Raw genomic sequence first — 25,510 nt, forward strand, 5'->3', positions numbered from 1 at the left:
GGTGCCACTGCTGTGTGAGGAGAGATGAAAAAGGGTGGGATTTGGGTTTGAGGAGGGAACAGAGATGCAGGACTGAGGTTTACAGGGATACGAGGTGGCAGAAAAGCTGAATGCAGAACACTCTCGCCAAAAACCACAGCACAGGAAAAAGAGGCATTTGTGAAAATTAGTCGGTGCTCAGTTTCCAATAGGTACAAACAAGAACTTGTTATACGGCAGGTGGGGAACTTCAGGACCTTGTCGCCACAAGAGGTTGTGGGGACGGTTCCGTTCCGTGTGAACGGAAAGGGAGTGGACACACCCGTGGACAACAGGTCTGTAAACAGGTGCCGAGGGGAGCGGACCGCGACGTGCCCCAACACCTCCCTTAGGCGGGGCAGGGCCCGGCCCCGGCCGGAGCCGTTCACCGCCCTTGGGACGACACCGGCAGGCTGAGGCGAGCCCCAGGCTGAGGGGACATCGCGCCGGTAACAGCCCCGAGTCGGGCGCCCCGGCCCTCCGCCCCCAGCGCCGGAGGAGCGGGGCCACGCCGGGCCATGGCGGAGCGGAGCAGCAGCCCCTGCGCGCCGCAGACGCGCCGCACCGGGGCGGGCGGGCGGTGAGGGGCAGCGGCGGGCAGGCGGCCACGAGCGGCTTCGGCAGGGACGGGACAGGACGGGGCTCGGCTCGGCGGGCGGGCAGGCGGACGGGAGGGGCCCGGGCGGGGGACGGGACAGGGCGGGGCTCGGCGGGGCGGGGCGGGGGGCCATGAGGGTCTCGGAGGGGCGGGCAGGGGGCTATGAGGGGCTTGGGCGGCGGAGCCATGAGGCTCTCGGAGGGGCGGGCAGGCGGCCACGAGGTGGTCGGGCGGGGGACGGGACAGGACGGGGCTCGATGGCGCGGGTCTGGGGGCCATGAGGGGCTCGGAGGAGCGGGCAGGGGGCTATGAGGGGCTCGGGCGGGTCGCTGATATCCCCGCCGCCGTCTCACCCCAGGGCCGTGTCCGGAGCAGCGCCCGAGGGGCCACCGGGAAGCCGCGCCGCCGCGCCGGGACTGCTGGAGTGCCGTCGCTGCCGGTACCTGTGCACGGGCAGGGGTGAGCGGGGCGGGAGGGGGTCGCGGGGCCGCCACGGTGGCTGCGGGAGCTGCTTCCTTTGTCCCGCGGAAACAGAGTGCCCGGCCCGGCTTCCCTTCCGGGGCTCCGTCGCCCGTCCCGGTGAGAGGCTCCGTCCTGCCCGGCGGAGCGCCCGGGCTCGGCGACCCTCCGCTCCGGCCGCACACCCACCTTGGCCTTTCCTCTTCCAGCCTGCTGCCAGGTGGTGGAAGCGCTCCTCGCCGTGCTGATCCTGGTCTGCAGCTCCGTGTCCTGCAGCGAGACGGGAGGCTACACGGGCCTTCCCAGCCTGGGGGGCATCTACTACTACCAGTACGGCGGGGCTTACAGTGGCTTTAGCGGAGCAGACGGGGAGAAAGCCCAGCGGCTTGACCAGCGTTTCTACCTACTAAAGCTGCCAATTGCAAGGGCAGCAGTGGCTGTGGGAGGGTGTCTCCTGGTCTTCTCTTGCATTCTTATTTTAGTTGGTGTTCTACGGTTACCGTGGCGTTTCCCAGCATGGCTGCTACTTGAATGCATCCTGGATGTAATGATTGCAATTGGCATATTGCCCGCTCTGTACTATTTCTTCCATTTTCTGCTGGGGGTTTATAGTTCATCAGTGTGCAAAGAGAGAGAGCAGCTTTATCAAAGCAAAGGCTATCAGGGCTTCAGGTGCAGCCCGCATGGGGCAGAGATTGCTGTTGGCCTCTCAGGCTGCATTGCTGTCATAGCATACCTGCTTAGTGCAGGCCTAGCTGTCAGGGCGTACAGAACAGTTCTCAAACAGAAGCAGAAGCCAGTACAATTATACAAGCTTTAGAATGATTCCTCTGCTCCAGTAATGGTCATGATTTTTTCCAGCCTTACTGAGACGAAGCAGTATGCTTTCCCTTGCTTCTGGGCAGTGCATCCCTAATGCTGCAGCAGAACACACCACGAGAGACTATAGCTTTAAATATAGTAGAGTCAAGCTTTTCCTAGCCTGAATTTGCATTATTGAATTATTAATGGACACAAAGTTAGTCTGATGACTTGTCTTCATCTGCCTCATAGTAGGGAGTGACTGTCCTTGTGTAGTTGACTAGCAAGCTGCCTGCTTCACAGGTAGCCTTTCTACCCCGTCTGGTGTCTTGTTCTCCTCCAGTGCGGTCTTGGTAGAAGCACTGCTAGTACATGCTTCTGCTAATGAACAGCTTTCTGTAGCTGAAACTGTGTTTACAAAGGGCATGTGACTGTTCACAGAGAACAGAGCACTTTTAAAAACAAATGATCGAGGCCCATGGTTGTGGCAGCTAATTACTGCTTTCTTGTAGGTCTCTTGGAACTAACAGGGCAGTTTGAACGTAACATTTATAGCGCCATGAGAGATTCCTGAAACTTCCAAGATGATTAATACGCTCACAGTCTAATTTGTGGCACAATGCATTTTCAAACTCCCCTAGAGAGGGCACATTTGTAAGAAATGGTCTTTTGTAGAACTTGTCTACAACATTTTTGCTTAAAAGATGCCCTGAGTTGGAATAATAGACAAAAGGTTTAAGAGCTCAAACAGGTGGTTTAGGATAGAAGTATAGTGTTTTCAAAATACATTTTTAACATATAAGTTGGGGAAGTGAGATGCTGCTTTTGTATTATTTATTAAAAAAAAGGTTAAGTTTCCTGTAAAAAAGTAACAGGGAAAAGAAAAATAGCACTAGAATCACGCAGTCGTGCCTCAGAATGAAATGTCACTTCAGAGCAGTGCCCACTATGTGTGTTGTCCATATGAAGATGGAACCACCACTGGTCTCAGACCAGTTCTATCCATACTAAAAAAAAAAACCCCCAAAACCCCAAACTAAACATACCAGAAACATGCTTTGTCTTGGATATATCTCCAGTTTCAGTGGCACCACTGACAAAATCCTCACAATTACCAAACCCATGAACATTGCTGGAACTAGAGATACAAAAGTAAAACATGCTAAGTAGGAACACACCAGGTGCTCTGGGGTTTCATTTCTCCTCCCTTTTAGGAGCTAGGTGCACTGAGTGTTTCAGTGCAGGAATTCATGTGGACAGTCCACTGCGGTCCTGTTTCTTCCAGTGATTCTGTATTTGCTGCTTGCTGCAGCTACTTCTAGAGAGCTGTACTGTACTATTTAGAGCAAGTTCACAGCACAGGATTCCTCTGGCAGGATGCAGAAAGCTGCCTAATAATTGGTATTATGAATTCCACCCTCACGGTGTTCTGCAAGTACTTTTGTACGGAAGGCGGGTAAGTGAAGCAGCACGCAGAGCTCAACAAAGGTGACCCTACAGCACAGCTACTGCTAGCCACAGCTACGTTTGACTAGGATATTGCACAAATTCCCTCCAGCACAGTAACGGAATCAGAATATATTGTTAGATGAAAGTAAAAATCTTTATTGCTAAGTCAGCTGAAAAGTTGATGCAAAAATACTCTTCCTTCCTGGACTGCTCTATACACGTGAATAAAGAATCAATGGAATAGTGTTTTCCAGCAATCTTATTTGCCCCTCCAAAGCAATACAAACATAGGCCACAGTGCTGAAGGCGCATTCATTGGACAGCCTACTCCCATACACAATAAAAATGGGGATTATTATAGATGCATGCTGGAGTGGAATACAGAAGATATTCCCCTTTTTAAAACAAAATATGAAAAAAAGATTATTTAATAAACAGTGCGCTGCAATATTTCTTTAACATGCTGGGTTGTATGTGTCAAAAAAAAGGTAACATTTTAAAGTGTGAAAAAAGGGAAAAAATACACGTGAGTCTTCAGAAAGCAATGGAACAGCAGACAACAACTGCACAAAACCAAAGAGGTGAACCTATTGCCTGAAGGCGGCCTTTGGCAAGTGACATGAAAGCTACCACCATCTGGAAGGAGTGCAGAAACTCAAGTCCAAGGGCTGTAGGTATGGCTGAACATCCTGTGTAATGGGAGAAGGATTTCGGGCCTCACAGCAGCCTATCCCCAAGAAAGGGAAATACTTGCTCCTTGGAACAAGATTTTACCCTCCCATCTAGCTGAGAATTCTGATCAGGTCCTGGCAATCTGTGGTGCTGCCTCCACCGGGCCTGTTCCTGGTGCTGGGAGCAACTTGGAGGATATCCCTTATCCTTAACACTTGGGCCCCAACTACTCATCGCTAAATATAACCTTCATGGGTTCCTTTTGAAGAAGCCTTTCTGGACAGGACAGGGCAGACAGGTCAGTGCCTTTAGAGTACCTGTTCTCAGCAAGCATGCGCATCAGCAGAGCCAGAATTACCGAAGAGATGGACAAACCAACTCACCAGCCTAACTTGATTGTGGCCGCATGCAGCATGGCAGGTCTGGCATTGCTCAGCAGGGACAAGAGAGCCTGATGACCCCAAGCTGGGAACCTCTCCCGAATAGCAAGTCTGTTAATGAATGGGACATTCTTAGTGATGTGGTTCTGTGGAGATGATGTATCTGTGCAAGAATCACATACAACAATCAGGGATGAGATTAGAGGAGAACAGGAAGAGAACTGGGAAAACAGTTTCTATCCCCTACTATGAGTCCTTCACTAGACTTGCCCATTCATACCTGTTCCACTACAGCAGTGCTCCCAGGGAGCTTGAAATCTAAGGTTGTGTTAATAAGTAAGGTGAGGAAAACAAAGGAAGAGCTTGCTGCCTCTAGGGAGGCAGGAGAACAAAAGGTGGTGGTGCAGGGAAGCACTCAGACTGTGCTACCCAGAGTAGGACAAACAGTTCATAATAGCAGCTTAAGCAGAGAAAGCCATGGGCTCTACTACCTACTGTAAGAGAACAAGCCTTGTTCTGCCACGACAGTTCACGCCCATAGAAAATAGGAGCTGGCTTTCTGCTTCAAACCCAGAAACAGCAGTGAAGAAAAAGGCTAAGTAGGAACTCCTGGCATTCCATTCTGCCACTACTATGAAAAGGAACAGCTCAGAAATCTGCATGCTCCACTGCAGAACTTTATTTTACTTAGCTCTTCCCTGTTGAGCTAGGTAGAGCCGTTCACGACTAACTCCCCGTGGCAGTGCCAACTCTGCATGCAATGCCACTGGTTCAGACTGCCAAGGACACACTGGATTTTCCACATCAGTGCAAGAAATAGAGACCTGATTTGCATCAACATCTGCCACTCTCCTAGTGCAAGATTTGTCACAGTCTTATTCAGAAAGAAGAATGTATTTCTGCATCAGTCCCATACTGAACAGAGGCTGCTTTGCAGCCCTGTCAGGTATCAAAGTGTAGGGCTGGGCACAGACATTTGGTAAAATTATCACTAGTGACAGAATTAAAAGTTACAGTCAAATACATTGGGATGAGCCTTTTCTGCATACTTATACAAAGAGAACACGAAAGGTTTGGGGTTTAGTTTTCGAATCCTTTCTCCTGTTGTTACTCTGCCTAAGGGATCCAAATGCTGTTGTTTCTGCGATTCTGAGAACTAGCTTTTATCTCCATTTCCAAATGAAACAGGCATTTAAACAGCCAAAATTTGTGAGACTAAACTTTGGAAAAAGTCGGGGTGTTTCATGATTACATTGTAACTAGCACAAGGTATATCCTAAAATGTTGCACTCTCATGTATGGTAAAAATACATCTTTTTCCCTAGTGAGAAGAAATTCAAGGTGCTTTGAAATCTCAGTAAAACTGTTCGATTTTGTCAAAAGATCTATACTGACAGAATCCCACAAGTAGTCTGCACAGTATTTCCTTCTGAGCAAGGCCTGAATTTGATCCAAAAATATACAACTCAAGCCCCTTGGAGCTCTTGAGAAGGAACTTTCAAGTTTTCTTCCTAAATATAATTAATAAAGGCACTAGCCCACATGACAGTCGGGATTATTGCACCACCATGACTGAGGCAGCTGCTGTCCAGCCCTCTGCCAGCTAAGGAAGACAGATCTGCACACTACAGGGGCAGTGGTCTTTTCACAACCCTCACTCAAGATGATGACATGGGCAGCCAGCTTACGCCCTGCACCAAAAATCCTAATGGAAACACAATGCATCTGCTGAGCGCTGATGGGCCCATTCACCATAGTGAGACTGTTTTAAACATCTTTCCAGTGCTGATAAAGATGTTTTGCGGTGAAAAAGTTTTATTTTTCCATTTGCATTGAAAGCTAAGAAGCAGAAACAAGTATGCTTTCACCTTGTTTGTGGCCAAATCGGGCATGTACCATGAAATGCACGTTGCTGTGGGTTTGGAATGACTCCTGTTTTCAGAGGCAAGCAAAGATGCTGTAGCCAACAGTGCAGAGGTTTGTTGGTGGAACAGAGCACTGAATGCTTCCCCAGCATATGAAGGGCAGCCCTGCTGCTCGCTACCCTTAGACTGGCATACCACTGCTTTCAATCTGGTTTCTTCTTAGACTGAGTACCTCACTGAAACAAGCATGAGCTCCAGGTTTCATCCCATGTCTTTTGGATACAGGAAGCCTCTACTGTGAAGCATTCATGATGGAGTTGGCCAAGCTGTTGCTGAGCTGGGTCTGTGCTCTGTAGCTAGAGGCACTAGCTCTACACATTACCTTAGTCAAACAGTTCAGAGCTGATCTTTCCTATGCTCCATGTAAAATGCATCAGTAGGCACCTGCTTATCACTCAGCTGTGTATTTTCTTATCCTGCAGAGGCTGATCCCTGCACCAGAGCTCATCAGAACACTGGTACCCTGAGTCTTCCACTGCCCTAACATCCATTAGGAAAAGCCCCCACCACACCTGTTGTGGAGTGCTCTCTCCCCTAACCCTAAATAATAAAGTGCTGGGCTGAAGGGGAGCAGAACAGCTTAAGTGCAATCAATAAAAGTGCTTGCAATTAACGTAGGAAACCATTCTTGGGTCAGCTTCATTGCAACTGGCTGTATTCTTTCAAGGAATAACAAAGGCAGGTGCTGGGGCCCAGGGAGGGCTGCATCAGAAATATTCACAGGACTCCAAACACTGAACATTGCCCCCTCGGCAGCCTCCTCACCGCCCCCACCCACATATGTCAGCCCCTTTCCTGCAGAACCTCAGGGTTCAAGGAGTTACATGCAGGTGTTGGAACACTGCCTTCTTCCTAGTGCTTGCACAATTTCCAGACAGTCCCTAACACAGAGCTCAGCTGCTGGTCTGAGTGCTCACGGAACAACTGAGACTACAGTGAAAAGTGGACAGCCCGGACCTTAGCACTCCCAATTCTTCCTTGACTCCACTAAGGAAGCAGCAGATGCTTGTACTCCTTGCAGATCCCAGCTCCCCTTGGAGGGCAAGACAGCCCTTATAGGACAGAGCTTCCTGGGACAGACAACGTGGGAGCAGTACTTGTAGGGTTACAAAGCTGTGTCAAACTCCTCTGGCAGAGCTGCTGTATGTTCCTCTTTCTTTTCCTGATCTGCTCCATTCTCCTGGTGCTGCTTCATTTGTTCCTTCACTTCCTCCTCCAGATCAGGTGGCACCACAAATTGATCCTCGGGCTCCATCTGGGACGGAGCAGCAAAATAGCCTGTCTTCTTCTTGGGTGCCTCTGTGGCCACTTCAATGAGGTTGAGGCTCTCCTCCAAGGGCACTATGGAGCCGTTGGAAAGCTTCTTTCCATAGAGACAGCATGTGGAAAAAGATTTTTGCAGTTCACACTTTTCCTTGACCCCTCTCTGCACAGTGTTGCTGTTTACACTGTTCTGTCTCTGAATGATGAGGACAAGCCCAGAGTCATCCTCTGGCCCTGGAGCAGAGGAGCTGTACTCTGCAGCAGGAGGTTCAAACTCCAGGCCCTTTCCTTTACAGCAGTGTATGTCCACCTCTACCTCCACTTTACTGCCATTTGTCATCACACCTTCTACAGGCTGCTCATCATCGCTATCCAGACCATTGTCAGACTGGTTGCTCGAGAAGGTGGCACTGGAAGGCTGGCGCTGAAAGATGCCTGAGGGGGGCACAGGATGTAGGCTGCAGCGTCGCTCTTGTCGCGGTAGCAAGGTGCCGTCAAGACCAACAGCATTGTGTTCATCTGAAGCAGTAGAGCCCACCTCACTGCTAACCTCAGAAGCAGACAGTTCACTGCTGAACTCTGAAGCAATTCCACTGCTAGATGAAGGCGTTGCTGGCTTGGTGGTGGTGGAACTAAATCCCCCAGGACCTGGCAGAGTGAGGCCATGCATCTCACATGTGCAGCTGTCCTCACTGATGTTCAGACACACCACCATTGCACCTACATTGTCTTGGCAACCATAGCTTTGGGCTAAAGTGCAGAGTTTCTTCGCAGCAGCTAGTGGGTCGTGTAGGTGGCGCACGGCTGAGACAGCCTCAGTGTAAGAGAGGTGTTCCCAAAGAGCTTTGTTCCCTAGAAGTAGGAGCTCATCTTGTACAGTCAGTGGAATGGAACTGACATGTGGTTTGGGCAGTATCCAAGGATGCAGGTATGTGCAGCCCAGCATCCGAGTACAGCAAGTCACACCATTGACCTTATTGTCCTGCAGACAAGAGAGACAAGGCAGTAGCATTAGATCTGCTATTAGGTCATTTGGAGGGCAGTCCTTCCCATGCCCATATACTGGTTTGGAGCCTTGAGAAATGCCAGTGCACAGCTACAGTATAGAAGAAAGGGATCTAGGTCGAGGTACCACAGCAAAGACATTCACTGCACCTGATCATCAGGTACACTCATCAGCCCTGCTGGCAATAAACCACTTTTATCCCACAAGACTTTTTGTCTCATTGTGAAGAACGACAGCAAACTACTCTGAAATGTGCAGCTAGACTACCTGCAGCACATTGAGCAGAGAATCTCACTCATGAGTCTTCCACAAAAAGTATTTTTTCAGTATGATTGAGTTAGTGGCTTTTTACTTTCTCATTGCAAGGCAGATAATCCAGACATTAAGTAATTTCTGTGTATTTTCTGGACTATTTCCCTCTTTATTAACATGTAACTGCATTCCGAAGTGTGGACACTACATCCTGAGGACGAAAAGAACAAGTAGGTATCTCACACTACTGCTGTAACCTGGAGGTACTACCTCCTCCCTGTTCCTGCTAGATAGTCCCCCGGCCAGCCTGGCACTAGTCTCCCGGACAGCAAATTGCCTGTAGCCCTCAATCCCTTTTCCAAGTCAGTCCATATTGACTTGTATATATGTGTGTGTATATGTACGTGACTATGAAGAGTACACAGCTTCCCCAGTATTTTGAATTTAATTTCAGTATTCTTAATTTCCGTATCCTCTGGGTGTTAAACATTGCTGCTGCTGCTGCTGCTAAGTATTAAAAGCGAGCAGAGGACACATTCAGGGAAGTCTCCTTAGACAATGATTTCACTTTTATTTTTCATCATCTATTCATCAGCCAGTTTTTGAACCATTTAACTGTGGAATCCATGTAGCACGTTAATTTTACTCAGAGTGCTATGGAATATAGCACCTTGCAGAGCTGTAACACATTAACAGATTACCCCTGTCATAAACACTTTTAACAAATAACCTGATACTTTTTAAAAGACCCACTGAGCATAAAACTAATATGACTGGCACAGATTTCTCAGATCTTCACCAATGACATTTTCCAGTTCTTTGGAACTTCCCTGTTTTTTCCAAGTTTTTAGAAAGTTAACCTTTAGAGACTTCTCCAGAAATAATTTTAATACTCTCGCATAAAAACAATGGACACTTCTGTCTTTTTTGTGTTAAAATTTTTACCTGCAATATACTTTATATCCATGTTGAGTGGCATGTCTCAAGGGCCACTAATCGTCTGCCTTCACTGAGTAAAACATGGAAGAAACCCAAAGAGAGGTAACTTGAGTCATACTTTTCAAGAAACTCCAAAGATATTTTGTGGGTTTTGAGACAAGATGACTTCCCAGGACCTGTTCTGTTCTTCAGTGGCTCCTCTCCACACTCACAGAAGTCATGCACAGTATTATGGACCTCCCCTCCTCTAGCTCCACACCTATTTTCTTTCCTCCCTCTCTCCCCAAGCCATCCTTGGCATTCTGTACCTGAAGTTCTATGAACACACCATTCTGAATAGCTAATCAGCAAGAGGAGCAGAGCAGGAAGCAACAGACAAGTCACTCAAACACCTTCATGCCATCCTCTCCCCTGTAGTACTGTGCAGGCATGTATTTATACCCAGCTTTTACGGGAGGCTGGAAGCTGAAGTGAAGAGGGTCCAAACCAACCTCTGTTATAATGGCTTTTTGCTCCTTGACTCTCTTGACTTCTTCTGAACATTGTTCAAGGCTGAAGACTCTGCAGAGAGGCAGTGGTTTTCCACTTCGGCACAGAATGGCTTGGCACGTCCCCACATTGGCCACCGTCAGACAAAAATTGCTGGCTGGATCAGCCACATCATGACGAATATAGCAAAGGACAGCAGAGGAACCCAGCTTCTGCCCAGCCATGCCCAGCTTCCTGTTGGAGGAGAAGGTGTAGGAAGGCTCCAGACTCCAGTGACAGGCATTCTGGAGGGCTGCCTCACCCCACCTAACGCATTAAGTGATATACCTATGCAGGTCCCACCAGGACCAGCTTGCTCACTGTCCTACCTGTGGGAGACCAAGAAGGTGTTGGACATGAACATGGTGTCTGACTGCTGTACCTCCTCCAGGAGCACATCGGCCATGGTGCACTGCAGCAAGCGTGGCAGCTCTTCATTCTTATCACCATCAAACATGCCATACACAGCCTCCACCCCTTCTGCAAAGCTCCCCAGTGCCAGGGATGACACACACAGCCTGTCAGAAAAGCATACAAGCAAAGTTAATGTGTTTCAAAAGATTATATGGTCCCAAAACCCACAACCATCAGCACCTTGCCGTGAGCGATGTTCTCAGAGGGCAGCAAAGCCACTGCCCCTACTTTCACTGCCCCATGAGATGTATAGCTGCAGTTTATTATTGGCACTCCCAAACTCCCCTTGGCCACACTCAGGACAGCACAATAGGCACAGACGAGAGAAAGAAAAAGCATCTCTGCTAGGGTGGGAAGCAAAGTCCAAGCATCCCAGGATAAACATGAAAACTGAGGGTAAAGACAACGTGCAGGCTTGAGTTACCAAGACTTAGCAAGAGATCTGGAGAGACAAAGGGATGGATGAGCTCTTGAGCAAAACAAGTCTGCCTGGGTGCTTAGCAGCACACTCCATCTAGCACCCTGAGAAGACGAAGTGTCAGCATCCAGCAGACCACAATACTCACTTATTTCTTTGGCCCGCCAACTCAGCTACTCCGTGACTCCAGAAGGTAGAAGTGAGTGCTGAGTCTGCCATGAGGGAGGGCTTAGCATCAATCTTCAGTGTGGTAATGTGACTACAGAGAGAGAAGAACAGAAGTCATTCTCTCCTAGACCCTGCTGAACAGCTTGTGGCCAAAGTACCTTGTCCAGTCTGGAGTTTTAGACAGCAGTCTGTGGCAAGAACTGCACCAAGGAGAGGAGTTAAAGCCTTGGCCTTCTGGAGAAGTCTGGCTGCTTACGCCAGAGGCACCTGGGAGAACTTCATACCACCTGAGAAATTCCTTGCCCTGATGATTTGGACTCAGACTTTTCCCTTCCTACAAGGCAGAAAGCTTCAGGCAGGGAACATAATAACATTATGCAGTGCTGTGATACACACTTTACTATCCCATTTCCCCTCCTGGAAAGGGTAACCCTTCCCCGTGCAGGTCACTACTGGATTGACATCTCCACAGCTCACCTGAAGATGTCCAGTGTCTTGTGTTCTAGCACCAGGTTTGTGTTCCCGCTCAGGTCCAACTCCTGTAAGGCACCTGGCAGTGCCTCAGGGATTAGGATTTCAGTTAACTCATTGCAGCTCAAGTCCACAAACTGCAGTATCAAAAAAAAAAAGGCACAATGACAAAGAAAATATTCTGTTCCCTCTTGTGATGTTCCTTCAGTGCTCCTTCCAAACATCATAGGACCCACTACTGATTGTATCCCACAAACAGGCCATGCAAATGGGTCTGGCCTATATAGTAGAAGAATGATTTATAAGCAGAAAATACTGATAACCCGCAATATCCAGGAGTCCAATACTGAAAGACTAGGTCACACTAAAGGTAATAGAAGGCCTATATATATACAAACCTGCCTAGCTATATAACACTCCCTACCGTCTCAAACGGTAAACCAGAAATACACCAAGTCAGAGTCAGATGGTAAAGATAAATGAGAGATGAGCCATCTTTGATCAACTCTGAAAGGCAACAAATCTAACATGCATATTCTGTGCCCTCTTCTCGGGTTGATCAAGCAAAATTGCTGGGATCTACAGTTCCTCTCCCAGCAGTTACTCTTCATTCTCCAACCCAAACTTTCCCCTGGTACCTCTTTACCTTCTCCATAAGAATACCTGAATACAGGGCAAATGCAGGATCTCTGGAAAGATGCTGATTTCATTGGAGTGTGCAATGAGTGTATGAAGTAGCTTGCAGTTTGCCACTGTTGTGGGAATTGTTTTCAGTTTGTTGCCACTCAGATTCAGCTCTTCCAAGTGCTCCAGCTTACTGAGTTTGCTGAAAGGGAAACAAAATAATACTTGTAGGCAAGAACTTGTCGCTTTCTGAATCTGCAGATAAGGTATCCATAGACACTGCCCTTTGAGCTACATTTCTTATTTACTGATAGGAGACCAGGAGTCCTGAGATGCTCTAGTAAGAGCTCAAGGTCCTCAAGCTTGGCTTGGATTTATACAAAAGACAGATCCCTTCACTCTGACTTCTAAAGCACTGAAGCAGAAGACTGTAGTGTCTTAATTTTAAAACTGGCAAAAAAGCTAAGCTGTTTTCAGTGTACTTTGTAGAAATACACAGATTTACATGAAAGTGGTTGTTCAACCTGACCAGTACCAGGAAAAATCATGGCAAAGCTTGCATAGGTGCAATCAGTATCGAATTAGTTGTGCTGACATAATTAATACCAAAAAACCCTTAGATTTTTGTGCTAATGTAACAGAATTTGCTGGTTTTTATGAGAATACAAATTAAGCTGACACAGAAGACTAACAGTATAGCACTAGCTCTCCACTATATTCCAAACAAGATATATTTGATACCCCAAAACTGGATTGCAGAAGATACTGAAAAGTAATAACAAATTAAGAATTCATTGTAGGTCCTTCTAGTAGGGTTCTGTGGGGAGGCACTTTTGATTCAGTGATGGTCAATCGATCAGTGATTAATAAGGAAAACATATACACACTCACCCAATTATACCTAGTAAAATTTGCAGATAAAAAATATGGTGGAATCTCAGTTTCAACATATAGTAATATGAACTATTTGGTAACATGAACTTTCCTTAAGAGTATGTGATTTAAATTAGCAAAGTAATGTTACGCACAAAGGAACTTGTACAAGTCACAGTTAGAGGCAAAACAATCCTCAGAGATATGGCTCTGAAAAAGGCTTGAGTTGGATGAACAGGTACTCAGAAGAGAACAGTGAATAAAGATGCCACCAGAAGGGGACTCAAGTAGATGCTCACAACCAACATTATCTGCTTGTGATTTTCAATAGAGCAATGTCCAAGTTCTGCTGTCTTCATAGTCACAAAAGCACAGAGAATTTGGAAAGGGTTCAGAGGAACCCTCCCCACACACTAAGAAACTAAAAAGGCTGAGTATATTTATCATGATGCATAGACATCTGAAGTCTTCTTATGCTATGCTTGGAAGATCATAGAATCACAGAATGGTTTGGGTTGGAAGGGACCTCTAAAGATCACCTAGTTCCAAATCCCCTGCCACGGGCAAGGACACTTTCCACTAGACCGGCTTGCTCAAAACCCCGTCCAACCTGGCCTTGAACACTTCCAGGGATGGGGCATCCACAACTTCTCGGGGCAACCTGTTCCAGTGCCTCACCACCCTCAGCGTAAAACATTTCTTCCTATGTCCCGTCTAAATCTACCCTCTTTCAGTTTAAAACCGTTGCCCCATGTCCTGTCACTACAGTAAGTCTCTCTGCACCTTCCTTATAAGCCCCTTTCGTATATCGAAAGGCCGCAACGAGGTCTCCCCGGAGCCTTCCCTTCTCCAGGCTGAACGACCCCAGCTCTCTCAGCGTTCTGTCATAGGAGAGGTGTTCGCGGCACCTGACCATTTCCGTGGCCCACCTCTGGACCTGCTCTAACAGGTCCACCTCTTTCTTGTACTGGGCACCCCGGAGCTGGATGCAGTGCTCCAGGTGGGGCCTAATGAGAGTGGAGTAGAGGGGCGGAATCCCCTCCCTCCGCCTGCAGGCCACACTACTTCTCATGCAGCCCAGGATACGATTGGCTTTCTGGGCTGCGAGTGCATGTTGCCAGCTCCTGTCCAGTTTTTCATGCACCAGTATTCCCAAGTCTTTCTCCACAGGGCTGCTCTCAATCCATTCGTCCTCCAGGCTGTACTGTTACTGGGAATTTCCCTGACCCAGGTGCAGGAGCTTGCATTTGGCCTTGTTGAACCTCAGGAGGTTCACATGGACCCACTCCTCAAGCCTGTCAATGTCCCTCTCGATTACATTCCTTTCCTCTAGCCGATCAACTGCATCACAAAAAAAGATGCCTGATACTATTGTAGTTTTAATACTGAAAAGACAGCATGATATAATGGTAAAAAGAAGCAGATAAATAATTCTAACTGAAAAAAAAAGATGCAGGCTCATATAATTGAGAGCAATTAGAATAACTTAGTAGGAATACATGGGAGTCTCCAGCCTCTTGAGTTCTTAGGCTGAGCATAGATTTATCTCTATTTCAACTCCTAATTTGAAGTCTGGTGCATGAATTAATGGATGAAATTATATGACCTGCATTGGGCAGGAGCTCAGACAAGCCTGAGGGTCTTCTGGCAAGACTGAAAAGTGAAAAAATGCAGCACAGCAAGCTGCCTGCCAGGAGCATTGAAGTTGTGAAGAAATACTGACCCCATCCCCCCCCACACAACTAGGAGGACAGGAACCACTGCAGCCAACAGTACCCTGTGTCAATCCCCCTTAACATGCTATTCCTCAGTGTGTGCGTAGGAATGTCAGGCTTTTGTCAGCAAGCCACAGGGGGAGCATCTTGCTTTGACACTGATTCACGTACAATCGCAGGAAGGCAGGCAACATCCTCCTGGTGAGCACTATCTCGCCCACTAGCCTTACTTACTTACCTTGCAGGGAAAGTCTGTAGGTTGTTGTTTGCCAGATGCAGGATCCGTAGGCTTGGGTGTCCCACCAAGACAGGGATGCATTGATCTGTGAGGTTATTATTGGTCAAGTAAAGCAGCTGCAGCATGCTCAGACTCTCCTCCCCTGTACATGCAGAGGGCAAGGACTCCAGGCTGTTTGCAGATGCATTCAGGTACCTGAGGCTAACCATAGCAAGTGCGAAAATCAGACTTCACGTTATCTAAACCACTCCATTAGCAGCAGTAAAGGGAGTTATACAAATGCCAGCGTGGACAGAGCAACAGCATTAGACAGGGAGGCCAGACAACACAGTGTAACATCCCTATTCACATTAAGATTTATGAGTCTACTAATGACTGATTAACCATATAGCACTTGTGAATACACACAGCATTTTACAGTAAACAGTGAGTACTGAAGAACCTGTGAACAGGGTGGGTAATACTGGTAGAAGCAGTCTTTAAAAGAAGGGTTGACTCACGTCTGAATAGACAGTTATGAAAGGTTGTTCATTTTTACAGGTATCTCTTGCTGTTCTCCAATGATCTGATGTACTTTCTACTGTAATATCTGAAAATCTATATTGCTTCTTTCCTTTGCACATGAATTTACACACTACTTTCAAAGACAAATCTCTTCAGGCAGTAAGATGCTCTTAGAAACAGTTACAACTGAAGCTGTTGGGTTAGGCAAGCCTCTGTTTTCCTGTAATTAAACAGTAACATGGACTGATTCCCTCTAATCAGCTCAATGACTTCCCTCAGGGCACCTGAGTTACCTTCTGGTAAAGTGCACACCTCATCATCTCTTATGCAAATGGCATCTTGCAAGGACAGTCATGCAGATGCCACTATCAGCCTTTACCGTTCCAAAGGTTAATGCAGACAAAAGTTGCTCGCTACTGCCACTCACTTCAGAGCCTTGACAAAGAGCATCTCTGGGAGTTGAGTCAACAGGTTGTGCTGAAGGTCCAGCACCTCCAGCGGAATGTGTTCTAGAAGACGTGGAAGGCTCTGCAGACGATTGTGCCCCACCATCAACTTCCGAAGGCTCAAGCTGCTGAGGATCCTAGAAAGACACAGGGTTTTCTATATCAGCCTGGTTTACTCCTCTTCATATCCACAGAGTGGGAAAAGGTAGTATTTAATCCATTAATCCATTATAATTTCACTGTATATGAGAGAAAAATTAAAATACACTGATCCATAAAATGTAAGCAATGACAAAGCAGAAAAACACACAGGTGCCTGAGGTAAGGTGCCTCAGTCACTCTGAACGTTTGGAAGTGTGTCTCCATTTCCCTCTGTACTACTGCAGATCAGTAACTTGTGATAAGAGTTAGTCTGTGTGTATGTGCTTAGCATTCTCTTAGGCAGACAAAAAAAAGAAGTCAAAAAGGATGGATTTAAATGCCTGTTTTCACCCGTAGGCAGAAAAAAGTGCTTCCCCTATGCCAACTTGAATTCGGAGCTTTAAGAGGCTGCTTAGCACTCTTGTATTACATCTGAGGCTGTTGTCACATTCTTGAGAACTGAGTCCTTATTGAAAGAAAAGGCCTCTACCCCCATGAACCGCAGAGAATTGCTTGCAGGGATTTTGAGAAAGGATATCTGAACACATCTGGACATAGCCCAGAACCACCCTGCCCATTTGGGCGAGGTGGTAATTTGGGGCTATATTCTGAAAGCCTGGCACAGAACAGCTTTGAAGCATGAAATGCTAAAGCTGCATTATGCACTGCTCCATGTGAGCCGATTAATTCAGTTTCTTTCTGTATGCTGTGGCTGCTCGAAGCTAATTATACTGGGGGGAAAAAAAGCCATTCAAATGCCGGAGCTGGCTTGGGTATCTCCACTCAACACTGTCACACACCATTTTATACAATTCTGTTTTCAGATAACTAAGTGTAAAATACAACTTCACGGTGAACTATACCCCCTTATGCAAAGCTCTTTAAGCTTTATTATGCTGGATTGACCTGATCAACGGCTGAAAGTCAACGCTGGTGAAGTTCTAACTGTATACAAGGCATACTTACAGTGTTGATGACAAACACATACTGGAACAGATCCCCAATGAATACAGTAAACTCCAACACTTAGGAATCTTTAAAAATGCCTACATTTCTTTTCAGAATATATATTTCTGTGTCTGAATTCTACAGCTTCTTTCTGCATAACGTATTTAAAATTTGGTCTTCTTGATCCATTGGCATGGCTAAAATTATTTTTTAATTCTCACTATCGCATCCTTGTTATATCCTTTTCTTGCTTTTGATGTATATAGTCTTGTCTGACAACCATTAGAATGTCACTGCTAAGATCGCTTCCTATGCCTGCTGCTTTACACCCTTCAGCCTGCTCTCTGCATTTCTTCACTTTGCGTTCAACTTCAATACAGCTTACCCTAGACTCTGTCTCATTCATTAGAATCACACCCCCACCAAACACACTTGTTAGGCTAACAATATTTGTGCTTTGCTTCTTCCCATGATATCCCTGGTACCTTTGAGAAGTCATTATAAATATCCACAAATTATATTAGTCTTGGCTCCCCTTTACCACATTTCTGCAGAAACTGAAAGGGAAACACTGAGAAAGGAGATGGCTGATGATGCGTTGTGAAAGCTACCTTCGAGATTAGCTATATGGTATCGCAAAGGCATCCAGGAAGGCTGGACATTCTTCAAGACGGAGATCTTAAAGGCACAGGATCAGGCCATCCCCATGTGCCCAAAGACAAGCTGGTGTCACCAAAGACCAGCCTGGCTGAACAGAGAGCTTTGGCTTGAACTCAGGAAAAAAAAGGAGAGTTTACAATCTCAGGAGGACTACAGGATGTCATGACGTTAATGCAGAGAAATGAGAAAACTAGAAGGGCCAAAGCCCAGCTAGAACTTAATCTGGCTACTGCTGTAAAAGACAATAAAAATGTTTCTATAAATACATCAATAACAAAAGGAGGGCTAAGGAGAATCTCCATCGTTTACTGGATGCAGGGGAAACCCAGTGACAAAGGATGAGGAGAAGGCTGAGGTACTTAATGCCTTCTTTGCCTCAGTCTTTAATAGTAAGACCAGTTGTTCTCTGGGTACCCAGCCCCCTGAGCTGGAAGATGGGAACGGAGAGCAGAACGAAGCCCCCATAATCCAAGGGGAAACGGTTAGTGACCTGCTACACCACTTAGACACACACAGGTCTATGGGGCTGGATGGGATCCACCCAAGTGTACTGAGGGAGCTGGCAGAAGCACTTAGCAAACCACCTTCCATCATTTATCAGCAGTTCTGGCTAACTAGGGAGGGTCCCAGTTGACTGGAAGTTAGCAAATGTGATGCACATCTACAAGAACGGCCAGAAGAAAGATCCAGAAAACTACAGGCCTGTCAGTCTGACCTTGGTGTCAGGGAAGGTTATGGAGCAGATCATCTTGAGTGCCATCATGCAGCGTGTACAGGACAACCAGGTGATCACGCCCAGTCAGCACAAGTTTATGAAAGGCAGGTCCTACTTGACTAACCTGATCTCCTTCTATGACAAGGTGACCCGCTTAGTGGATGATGGAAAGGCTGTGGACGTTGTCTACCTGGACTTTAGTAAAGCCTTTGACACTGTTTCCCACAGCATTCTCCTGGAAAAACTGGCCGCTCAAGGCTTGGACAGGGGTATTCTTTGTTGGGTAAAAGACTGGCTGGATGTTCAGGCCCAAAGAGTTGTGGTGAATGGAGTTAAATCTTGTTGGCGTGGTGTTCCCCAGGGCTCAGTACTGGGGCCAGTCTGTTTAATATCTTTATCAATGGTCTGGACAAGGGGATCGAGTGTGCCCTCAGTAAGTTTGCAGGTGGCACCAAGTTGGGCGGGAGTGTTGCAGAGGGACCTGAACAGGCTGGATCGATGGGCCGAGGTCAATTGTACGAGGTTTAACAAGGCCAAGTACCGGCTCCTGCCCTTGGGTCACACCAACCCCAGGCAACACCCCTGGCTTGGGGCAGAGGGGCTGGGAAGTGCCCGGCGGAGAAGGCCCTGGGGGTGCTGGCTGACAGCCGGCTAGGCATGAGCCAGCAGTGCCCAGGTGGCCAAGGAGGCCACCAGCCCCCGGGCTTGTGTCAGCACTGGTGTGGCCAGCAGCAGCCGGGCAGGGATGGGGCCCCTGTGCTCGGCCCTGGGGAGGCCCCACCTCGAATGCTGGGCTCAGGTTTGGGCCCCTCGGGACAAGAAGGCCCTTGAGGGGCTGGAGCATGTCCAGAGAAGGGCAGTGGAGCTGGGGCAGGGTCTGGAGCACAAGTGTGCTGGGGGGCGGCTGGGGGAGCTGGGGGGGGTTTAGCCTGGAGAAGAGGAGGCTGAGGGGAAACCTTATCACTCTTTACAGCTAACCAAAAGGAGGTTGTAGTGAGGTGGTTTCCTCTCCCAAGTTACTAGTGATAGGACAAGAGGAAATGGCCTTAAGCTGTGCCAGGGGAGGTTTAGACTGGATACTAGGAAAAATTTCTTCACCAGAAGGGTTGTCAAGCACTGGAAGAGGCTGCCAGGGAACTGTTTTGAGTCACCATCCCTAGGGGGTATTTAGAAGACATGCAGATGTGGTGCTTAGGGACAGTTTAGTGGTGGACTTGGCAGTGCTAGGTTAATGGTCGGACTTGATGATCTTCAAAGTCTTGATGATTTTCAAAGTCTTGTCCCACCTAAACGATTCTATGATTCTACGATCTCTGTGGTATCTCCCTATGAAAGGTAACAGATGAAGTCTCTGCAGGGCAATGCAAGGCATATTAGGGCCTTACCTATGACCCGTCTTCACAAGACACTAAAAATAAATCATAGCAGTGTGTTCTACTTCAGGTACAATCAGCTAGAGTAGAAGCCAGAAGCATAGGATTAAATTACCTGGCCCCTGTTAACCAAGAAACTGTTTCGGAAGTCAGTTCTTTCCAACATTTGAATATAGGCTACTTTGATGCTGCACAGGCAAAGTAAGTGGATTATATCTCTGCACAACAAGGAGTAAAGCAACTGTAATAGCACTGCTTCTCTCTCCCCAGTCAGCTCGCCATAGAAGAAAGCTCAGCTCTGTATAAGTAGGTTTGCTGACCTTGATGGAAGCTCCACAAGGAGGTTGTAGCTCATGTCCAAAACTTCCAGTTTCTTTGCTTCACAGGCCCAGTCCGGGACACACTGCAGTTGATTGCTGAGAAAAGCAAGGGGGAAAAGCTAGACACCAGCACTCCGTATGGAACATACCCTGTTTGAATGCTGCATGACATTAGTGACAGCCAAACCAAAAGCAACAGGCAAATGAACAACAGTATCCAAGCTAGTCATGTGGAATTTATGTCATGGCTAGCTATGTAATGCAAACCGAGCTGGTGCACCATTGGTAGAAAGCATTGATACAAGGCTCTGATGATCAGGCTTTTTCTTTACAGCACTGACATCAGCAGAACAGGCCACCCTGCGCTATCCTGTTATCGCGCTTCAGCCCAGAAATGAAGCAGAAGGTGATCAGGTCCTCTGGGCATCCTATCTTACAGGTCTTACAATGCTGCTCCAAGGACAGACGCAGGCAACGAGGCCCACAGCAGAGACCACTGGCAGCTACTCTAAATGTTTGCTCCACAGATTCCCACCATTCAGCCCAGTAAGCTGCCACAAGTTCAGTGGTCTCTACTAGGATTTTTTTGCTGATTACAGCCCACAGTTGAAGGACAGCCAGTCACCTAAACACGTCATACTGGTTCAGAGCAACTTCTGGTCTGGGAAACTTTCATCATCATTCTTCAGTGCTGGGCTTTCCAGTTCTACTGTGAAGATGGAGCACCTTGCCTCAGTTGCTCTCAACTCTTTCAAAAGCTTACAAGCTCCGGAAAATTTCTGCAGAAAACAGCAAAGGTGTCCCGATACTTGCTTTAAATTCTGTGGTGTATAGTCACTTACTGAGAGAGTTCTAGACATGTCAGTTGACCAGGAACCGGATAAATGTTGACAGCTGTCAGACCTGATGAAGGAAAGCAAATAACTATGATTGCAGAGCTTCAGAGGAAAACAGCACAGACGCAGACAGAGTAGCTAGCAAGTGAGACTTACAGTCTTACTTTATGGATAGCTAATGTCTCTACTCATCCTTCCCAAAACAGAATTCACACTTCATTAATCTGCCATATGGCACTACAGCTTCTCACTATCCTGTCTCTCCATCTGCCATGTGGAGCACCAGAACAAGGGAGAACTTGTGGACTCCCAAACAGATCTCACTAGAAGATGAATTCCTTGCACAGTAGCTCAACACCACCACCTCGCCCTGTTACACAGCCTGCACACATACATGCATCTGTGATCCCTAGGAGCTGATCCCAGAAGACCCATCACGTAAGGTCTCTCTACTGTAACACCAGCGTAAGTATTTTTTTTGAGTGGGTGATGGCAAAGGGCTTTATTCCCAGGGCTTGAAGGAAGAAGGCAGGTGAAGAAGGCAAAGAGACGTACAGTTGCTGTTGGCATAGAGGGCCTGAAGGGAGAAGCCACTCAGCGTCAACTCTTTCAGCTTATTCCGCTCACAGTGCAGCTGCTCCAGGCTGCCCAAGGAGCTCAGATCCAGATCTGTCATCTGATTGTCTCGTAAATCCATGTAAGTCACAGATTTGTTCCCCTCCAGAGTGTCAGCTGCTGCTCTCTTCAGGTTGTTCAGCCTAAACACTCAGAGATAAGTCACAAAGTCAGAAAATAGGACACTGAACACTGGGCATCAGTTAAGGAAGAGTTCTGGGGAAGGCTAATGCCAAAGGTGAGCACAGTCAAATGTGCGAGGAGCAATGGTGGATTTCAGGGAGTGAATACAAAGAAAAGAGTTTCCTCTGTCTGCGCTGCTATGTGAAACCATCTTACTTATTCCCCAATGTTTAAGAGATTCTGAAGACTAGTCTAGAAATCAGAAACCAGGCCAAGGGACAGCTATTTGCACTGACACAGGAAGCTAATGCAGAGACTAGATACTAGACTGTCTTGCCATAGTCAAAAAGTTCTTTGTTGCTTTCTGACAGCACTGCACTTGGCAGCCTGGTGAATCAGGATGGCATCCCGGGGCGGGGGGGAAGGCAAAGAAGGGTAGGAGAGATCAAAGAGCTACTGAAGCTCACAGTAACAGCGTATCAAAAGAGGAAACTAGAGGACTGAATTACATTCAGTGGCTTCAGGCATTGCTCAGTTAACCTAATTTCTCTAAGTGAAAAACACCCCCACAAAGAGAACTCCCTCAAAGCTAAAGAATCAGTAAGAGAAAAAATTACACCTAGTTTACTGCGAAACGTATAGGAAGTTACAGAGCACCTCTGCTGTAATTGAAAGTAGCAATCTGATTTATAAATGTATGCGAGTTTCCCCCCTTACCTCAGGTCCACACTTTTGATGTGACTCATACGATTCAGTGCTGCAAGATCCAGGGTCTCTACCGAGTTCCCTGCCAGGGCTAGTTTATCTAAGAGGACGAGTTTCTCACAAATTGCTGGCAGTTCACAAAAGTTATTGAAGGAAAGCCCAAGACAGCTGAGCTGTTGCAGACTTCCCAGTTCTTCTGGTAAGGATGTGAGGAAATTCCCATCAAGCCAGAAGGTCTGGAGACTATAGCCACGAAAAAGAGAAAGAAAATAATTCAGCAAGGAGTAGCAAACATCACATTTGGCATTTTCAGTTAACTTCCTTGTATAGCTCGCTGGTCGCAGTGTGGTGGTTTTTCACAGGTACCTAACAGCTAATTTTATTCTTACGCACATAAAATTACTGGAGTACTTTTACTATGCATGTAATAGGCTTGGAGCTGCATGTATGCAATACCAAATAGTTCTTAAATTATTCTGGAGGTAAACTTCCAGTTGTGCCAAAGATAGTAAATTGACATCAGCAAAATACAAATCAGTACTTACATTGTAAATGAAAGATATTTACTTAATTACCTCGTTTTCTACAAATTAATAACTCCTCAATTAGCATGCTGGACAATCTTTAAAAGACCTATGACAAACTAAAACCAAAAACAGCAGCAGTAACAGTACAGACCTGACTCATAAGAAACAATTAAAAAAAAAAATCAGTCAATCAACTGCACCTTCATCATCCAACCGCTGGAATCTCATATCACTATTACGGCACTTATTCACAATTCCTACCAGACTAATGCACTGGTAACAGGTTTTTACATTCTAGTTGTCCTGTCAGACACTAGGAAAAGAATAGGGTAGCTTTCTGTTGCAAGATGAATTGTTTTAAAGTTTGCATGGCTTTAGAAACTCAACCCCCCCCAAAATACAATTCCCTCGTTATGATTATTTTCCAACAAAGAACTTTCTGAACAGTGTGTAGTGGTGGTAGAAATGCACTCTGGACCCATAAAAAGTGCTTATGAATAAGGGCTCAAGGGGTCACGAAAATGACTGGACCCATAACTAAGTTGTAAATCTCTGAAAAGTGTAAGCCTGCATACAGCTTTTCCCCTCACAGATTTCACATGGCTAAAAGATTGCTCTGGAAATTACTTGCTTACATCCAATGTAGCTGCAGATACTCCTTTTTTAAAGATATAAGCTGGAGGAAAAACAGGCCACAATGAACCAACAATACCATGTTTATCTAAAAAAAAAAAAGGCAAAAATAATCTTGCCATTAAATTTACCTAAGCTTAAGCTTTTATGCATTATGGGTAGCTACTGGGGAAAATGGAGAAGGTTTTTACTTTTTTAAGACAAAATTTTCAGAGGGGATTGCCCAAGTATTGAGGGGCATGTATATTTTCCCTAGTTCTACAAAGCCTAGCTTTGTAGATGTTTCACTGTACTAATCTGTGGCTTCTGGAAATGCTCCTGACAGCATGATCTTTAGAAACTCCTACCTGTTTTTATGTAAACATAACAATATTTATGTTTCACTGATAAGGCACCACCATAATAGTAGTTTAAAAAAAATTTAGACAGGAATGTAGGAAGGAAACAACAAGAAAGCAGGCAAGGGAATGCAAGATGGCAGCAGGTGCAATGAGAACAAGATATATTCAATTTAGATAAAAATTGGACACAAACTCACAAGGAATCATACAAGTCAACCCAAAGGAAAAAATAAAATAAAACAAAAAAAACACCACACACAAAAAAATCCAAAAACACCCACCCCAAAGAGAACACAAAAAGCTTCAATTTTATTAAACTTTAAGTGAGGGCATATTCATAAGCTCAGAAGCCTTTGTGTTCACTCTAGTTCAGCAAGGTGGTGCCTGTGATTAAAGGCATCATAATTGACTGTTAAGGGTCTTCCTAGGCCACTCCAAAATAGGCAAAATCCATTAATCTCCTCTATTAGAAAACTGATTTACATTAATATAATTTTCATAGCTAGTAGAATAGGCAAGAAGTCACAAATGATGAATAACAACTTGCTATATACCAGTGACTTAAAATGGCACCTGTATAAACATACTGTGATAGCTTCATTTTCAAGGAAAAACAAACCTTATTGGACATCTTTGTTCTCGACCTCCTGCTGGAGTCAAATCCATCACTCAGTCTTCACGGGCAGAACAGGCTTGCCCCAGCACCCATACTTTCATAAGCAGTACCTTCATGTCAGCTGTGCTCAGCCAAAGCACCAAGGATGGTTATGGCCACAGATAAAAAGAATATACTCACTTCAACAGTTTGCCAATCTGGCTTGGTAAGTAATGAAGTCCATTACGGGAAATATTAAGCTCCGTCAGAGTAGAGATCTCGCACAGCGATACAGGAAACTCTCCCAGTCTGTTATGAGACAGGTTCAGGCTCTTCAACTGAGAAAACCTATCGGCAAGAACACTAGTTAATTCACAGACCTCCACAGTCTCAAAGCAAAAACATACAAAACCAGTCATGAAGAATTTTGAAGTCTTTGTACATTGGCAATACAGTCAGCTAACTCATTATGGGAGTTTCTGCACAGATTTGGTTTTAAGGCACTGGTATTTTGTATCTCAGTGGTAAAGCTGAAAGTGATCAAATACCATGGTTTTACTGCAGAAACTGATAACAACCTTCTACCCTGATTCCTGACAGCCCTCCTCCTAGTGGCTGTTACTAAGATTAAGGAGACTAAAAATACTCAGTTCAAAAAATTTACCTTCAAAGAATTATTTAGAGTAACAGTCTACAGTTATGCAGTTTGGGAAAACAGGAGCTGAAAATATTAACTGGAACTATTCTGAGAAGAAAACAGAAGGGAATACCCTTTTCAAGCTAGGCACAACAGAAGGTCTAGCAGAGCTGTGAAAGG

General features: G+C 46.2%; 2 protein-coding genes across 5 annotated transcripts in view; one reads left to right on the top strand and one right to left on the bottom strand.

Annotated features, from left to right (window-relative positions):
- Window positions 1-174: 174 nt before the first annotated feature.
- On the top strand, window positions 175-3,566 carry MARVELD3 (MARVEL domain containing 3). 2 transcript variants are annotated; one of them, XM_075101066.1, is made up of 4 exons: window positions 175-191; window positions 327-598; window positions 975-1,075; window positions 1,285-3,566. In XM_075101066.1, exons 2-4 carry the CDS (start codon window positions 537-539, stop codon window positions 1,893-1,895), a joined length of 774 nt encoding a protein of 257 aa, XP_074957167.1. In that variant the 5' UTR covers window positions 175-191; window positions 327-536; the 3' UTR covers window positions 1,896-3,566. The 2 variants fall into 2 exon arrangements, with proteins under 2 accessions (XP_074957167.1, XP_074957165.1); XM_075101064.1 differs by lacking the exon at window positions 175-191 and having other exon boundaries at window positions 321-598.
- Window positions 2,717-25,510, bottom strand: part of PHLPP2 (PH domain and leucine rich repeat protein phosphatase 2) — a 42,876-nt gene continuing 20,082 nt past the window's right edge. For all 3 annotated transcript variants that reach the window (XM_075101036.1, XM_075101038.1, XM_075101037.1), the window contains 13 exons: window positions 24,895-25,041; window positions 22,610-22,840; window positions 21,710-21,912; window positions 21,161-21,221; window positions 20,319-20,414; window positions 16,143-16,298; window positions 15,212-15,412; window positions 12,425-12,587; window positions 11,768-11,898; window positions 11,271-11,381; window positions 10,620-10,808; window positions 10,254-10,485; window positions 2,717-8,547 (listed from right to left, as the gene is read on the bottom strand). In XM_075101036.1, the coding sequence (XP_074957137.1) occupies window positions 7,408-8,547; window positions 10,254-10,485; window positions 10,620-10,808; window positions 11,271-11,381; window positions 11,768-11,898; window positions 12,425-12,587; window positions 15,212-15,412; window positions 16,143-16,298; window positions 20,319-20,414; window positions 21,161-21,221; window positions 21,710-21,912; window positions 22,610-22,840; window positions 24,895-25,041 (3,061 nt within the window). In that variant the 3' untranslated portion in view covers window positions 2,717-7,407. The remainder of the gene's footprint in view (window positions 8,548-10,253; window positions 10,486-10,619; window positions 10,809-11,270; window positions 11,382-11,767; window positions 11,899-12,424; window positions 12,588-15,211; window positions 15,413-16,142; window positions 16,299-20,318; window positions 20,415-21,160; window positions 21,222-21,709; window positions 21,913-22,609; window positions 22,841-24,894; window positions 25,042-25,510) is intronic.

This window comes from Phalacrocorax aristotelis, chromosome 8 (assembly GCF_949628215.1).
Source record: "Phalacrocorax aristotelis chromosome 8, bGulAri2.1, whole genome shotgun sequence".
NCBI lineage: Eukaryota > Metazoa > Chordata > Aves > Suliformes > Phalacrocoracidae > Phalacrocorax > Phalacrocorax aristotelis.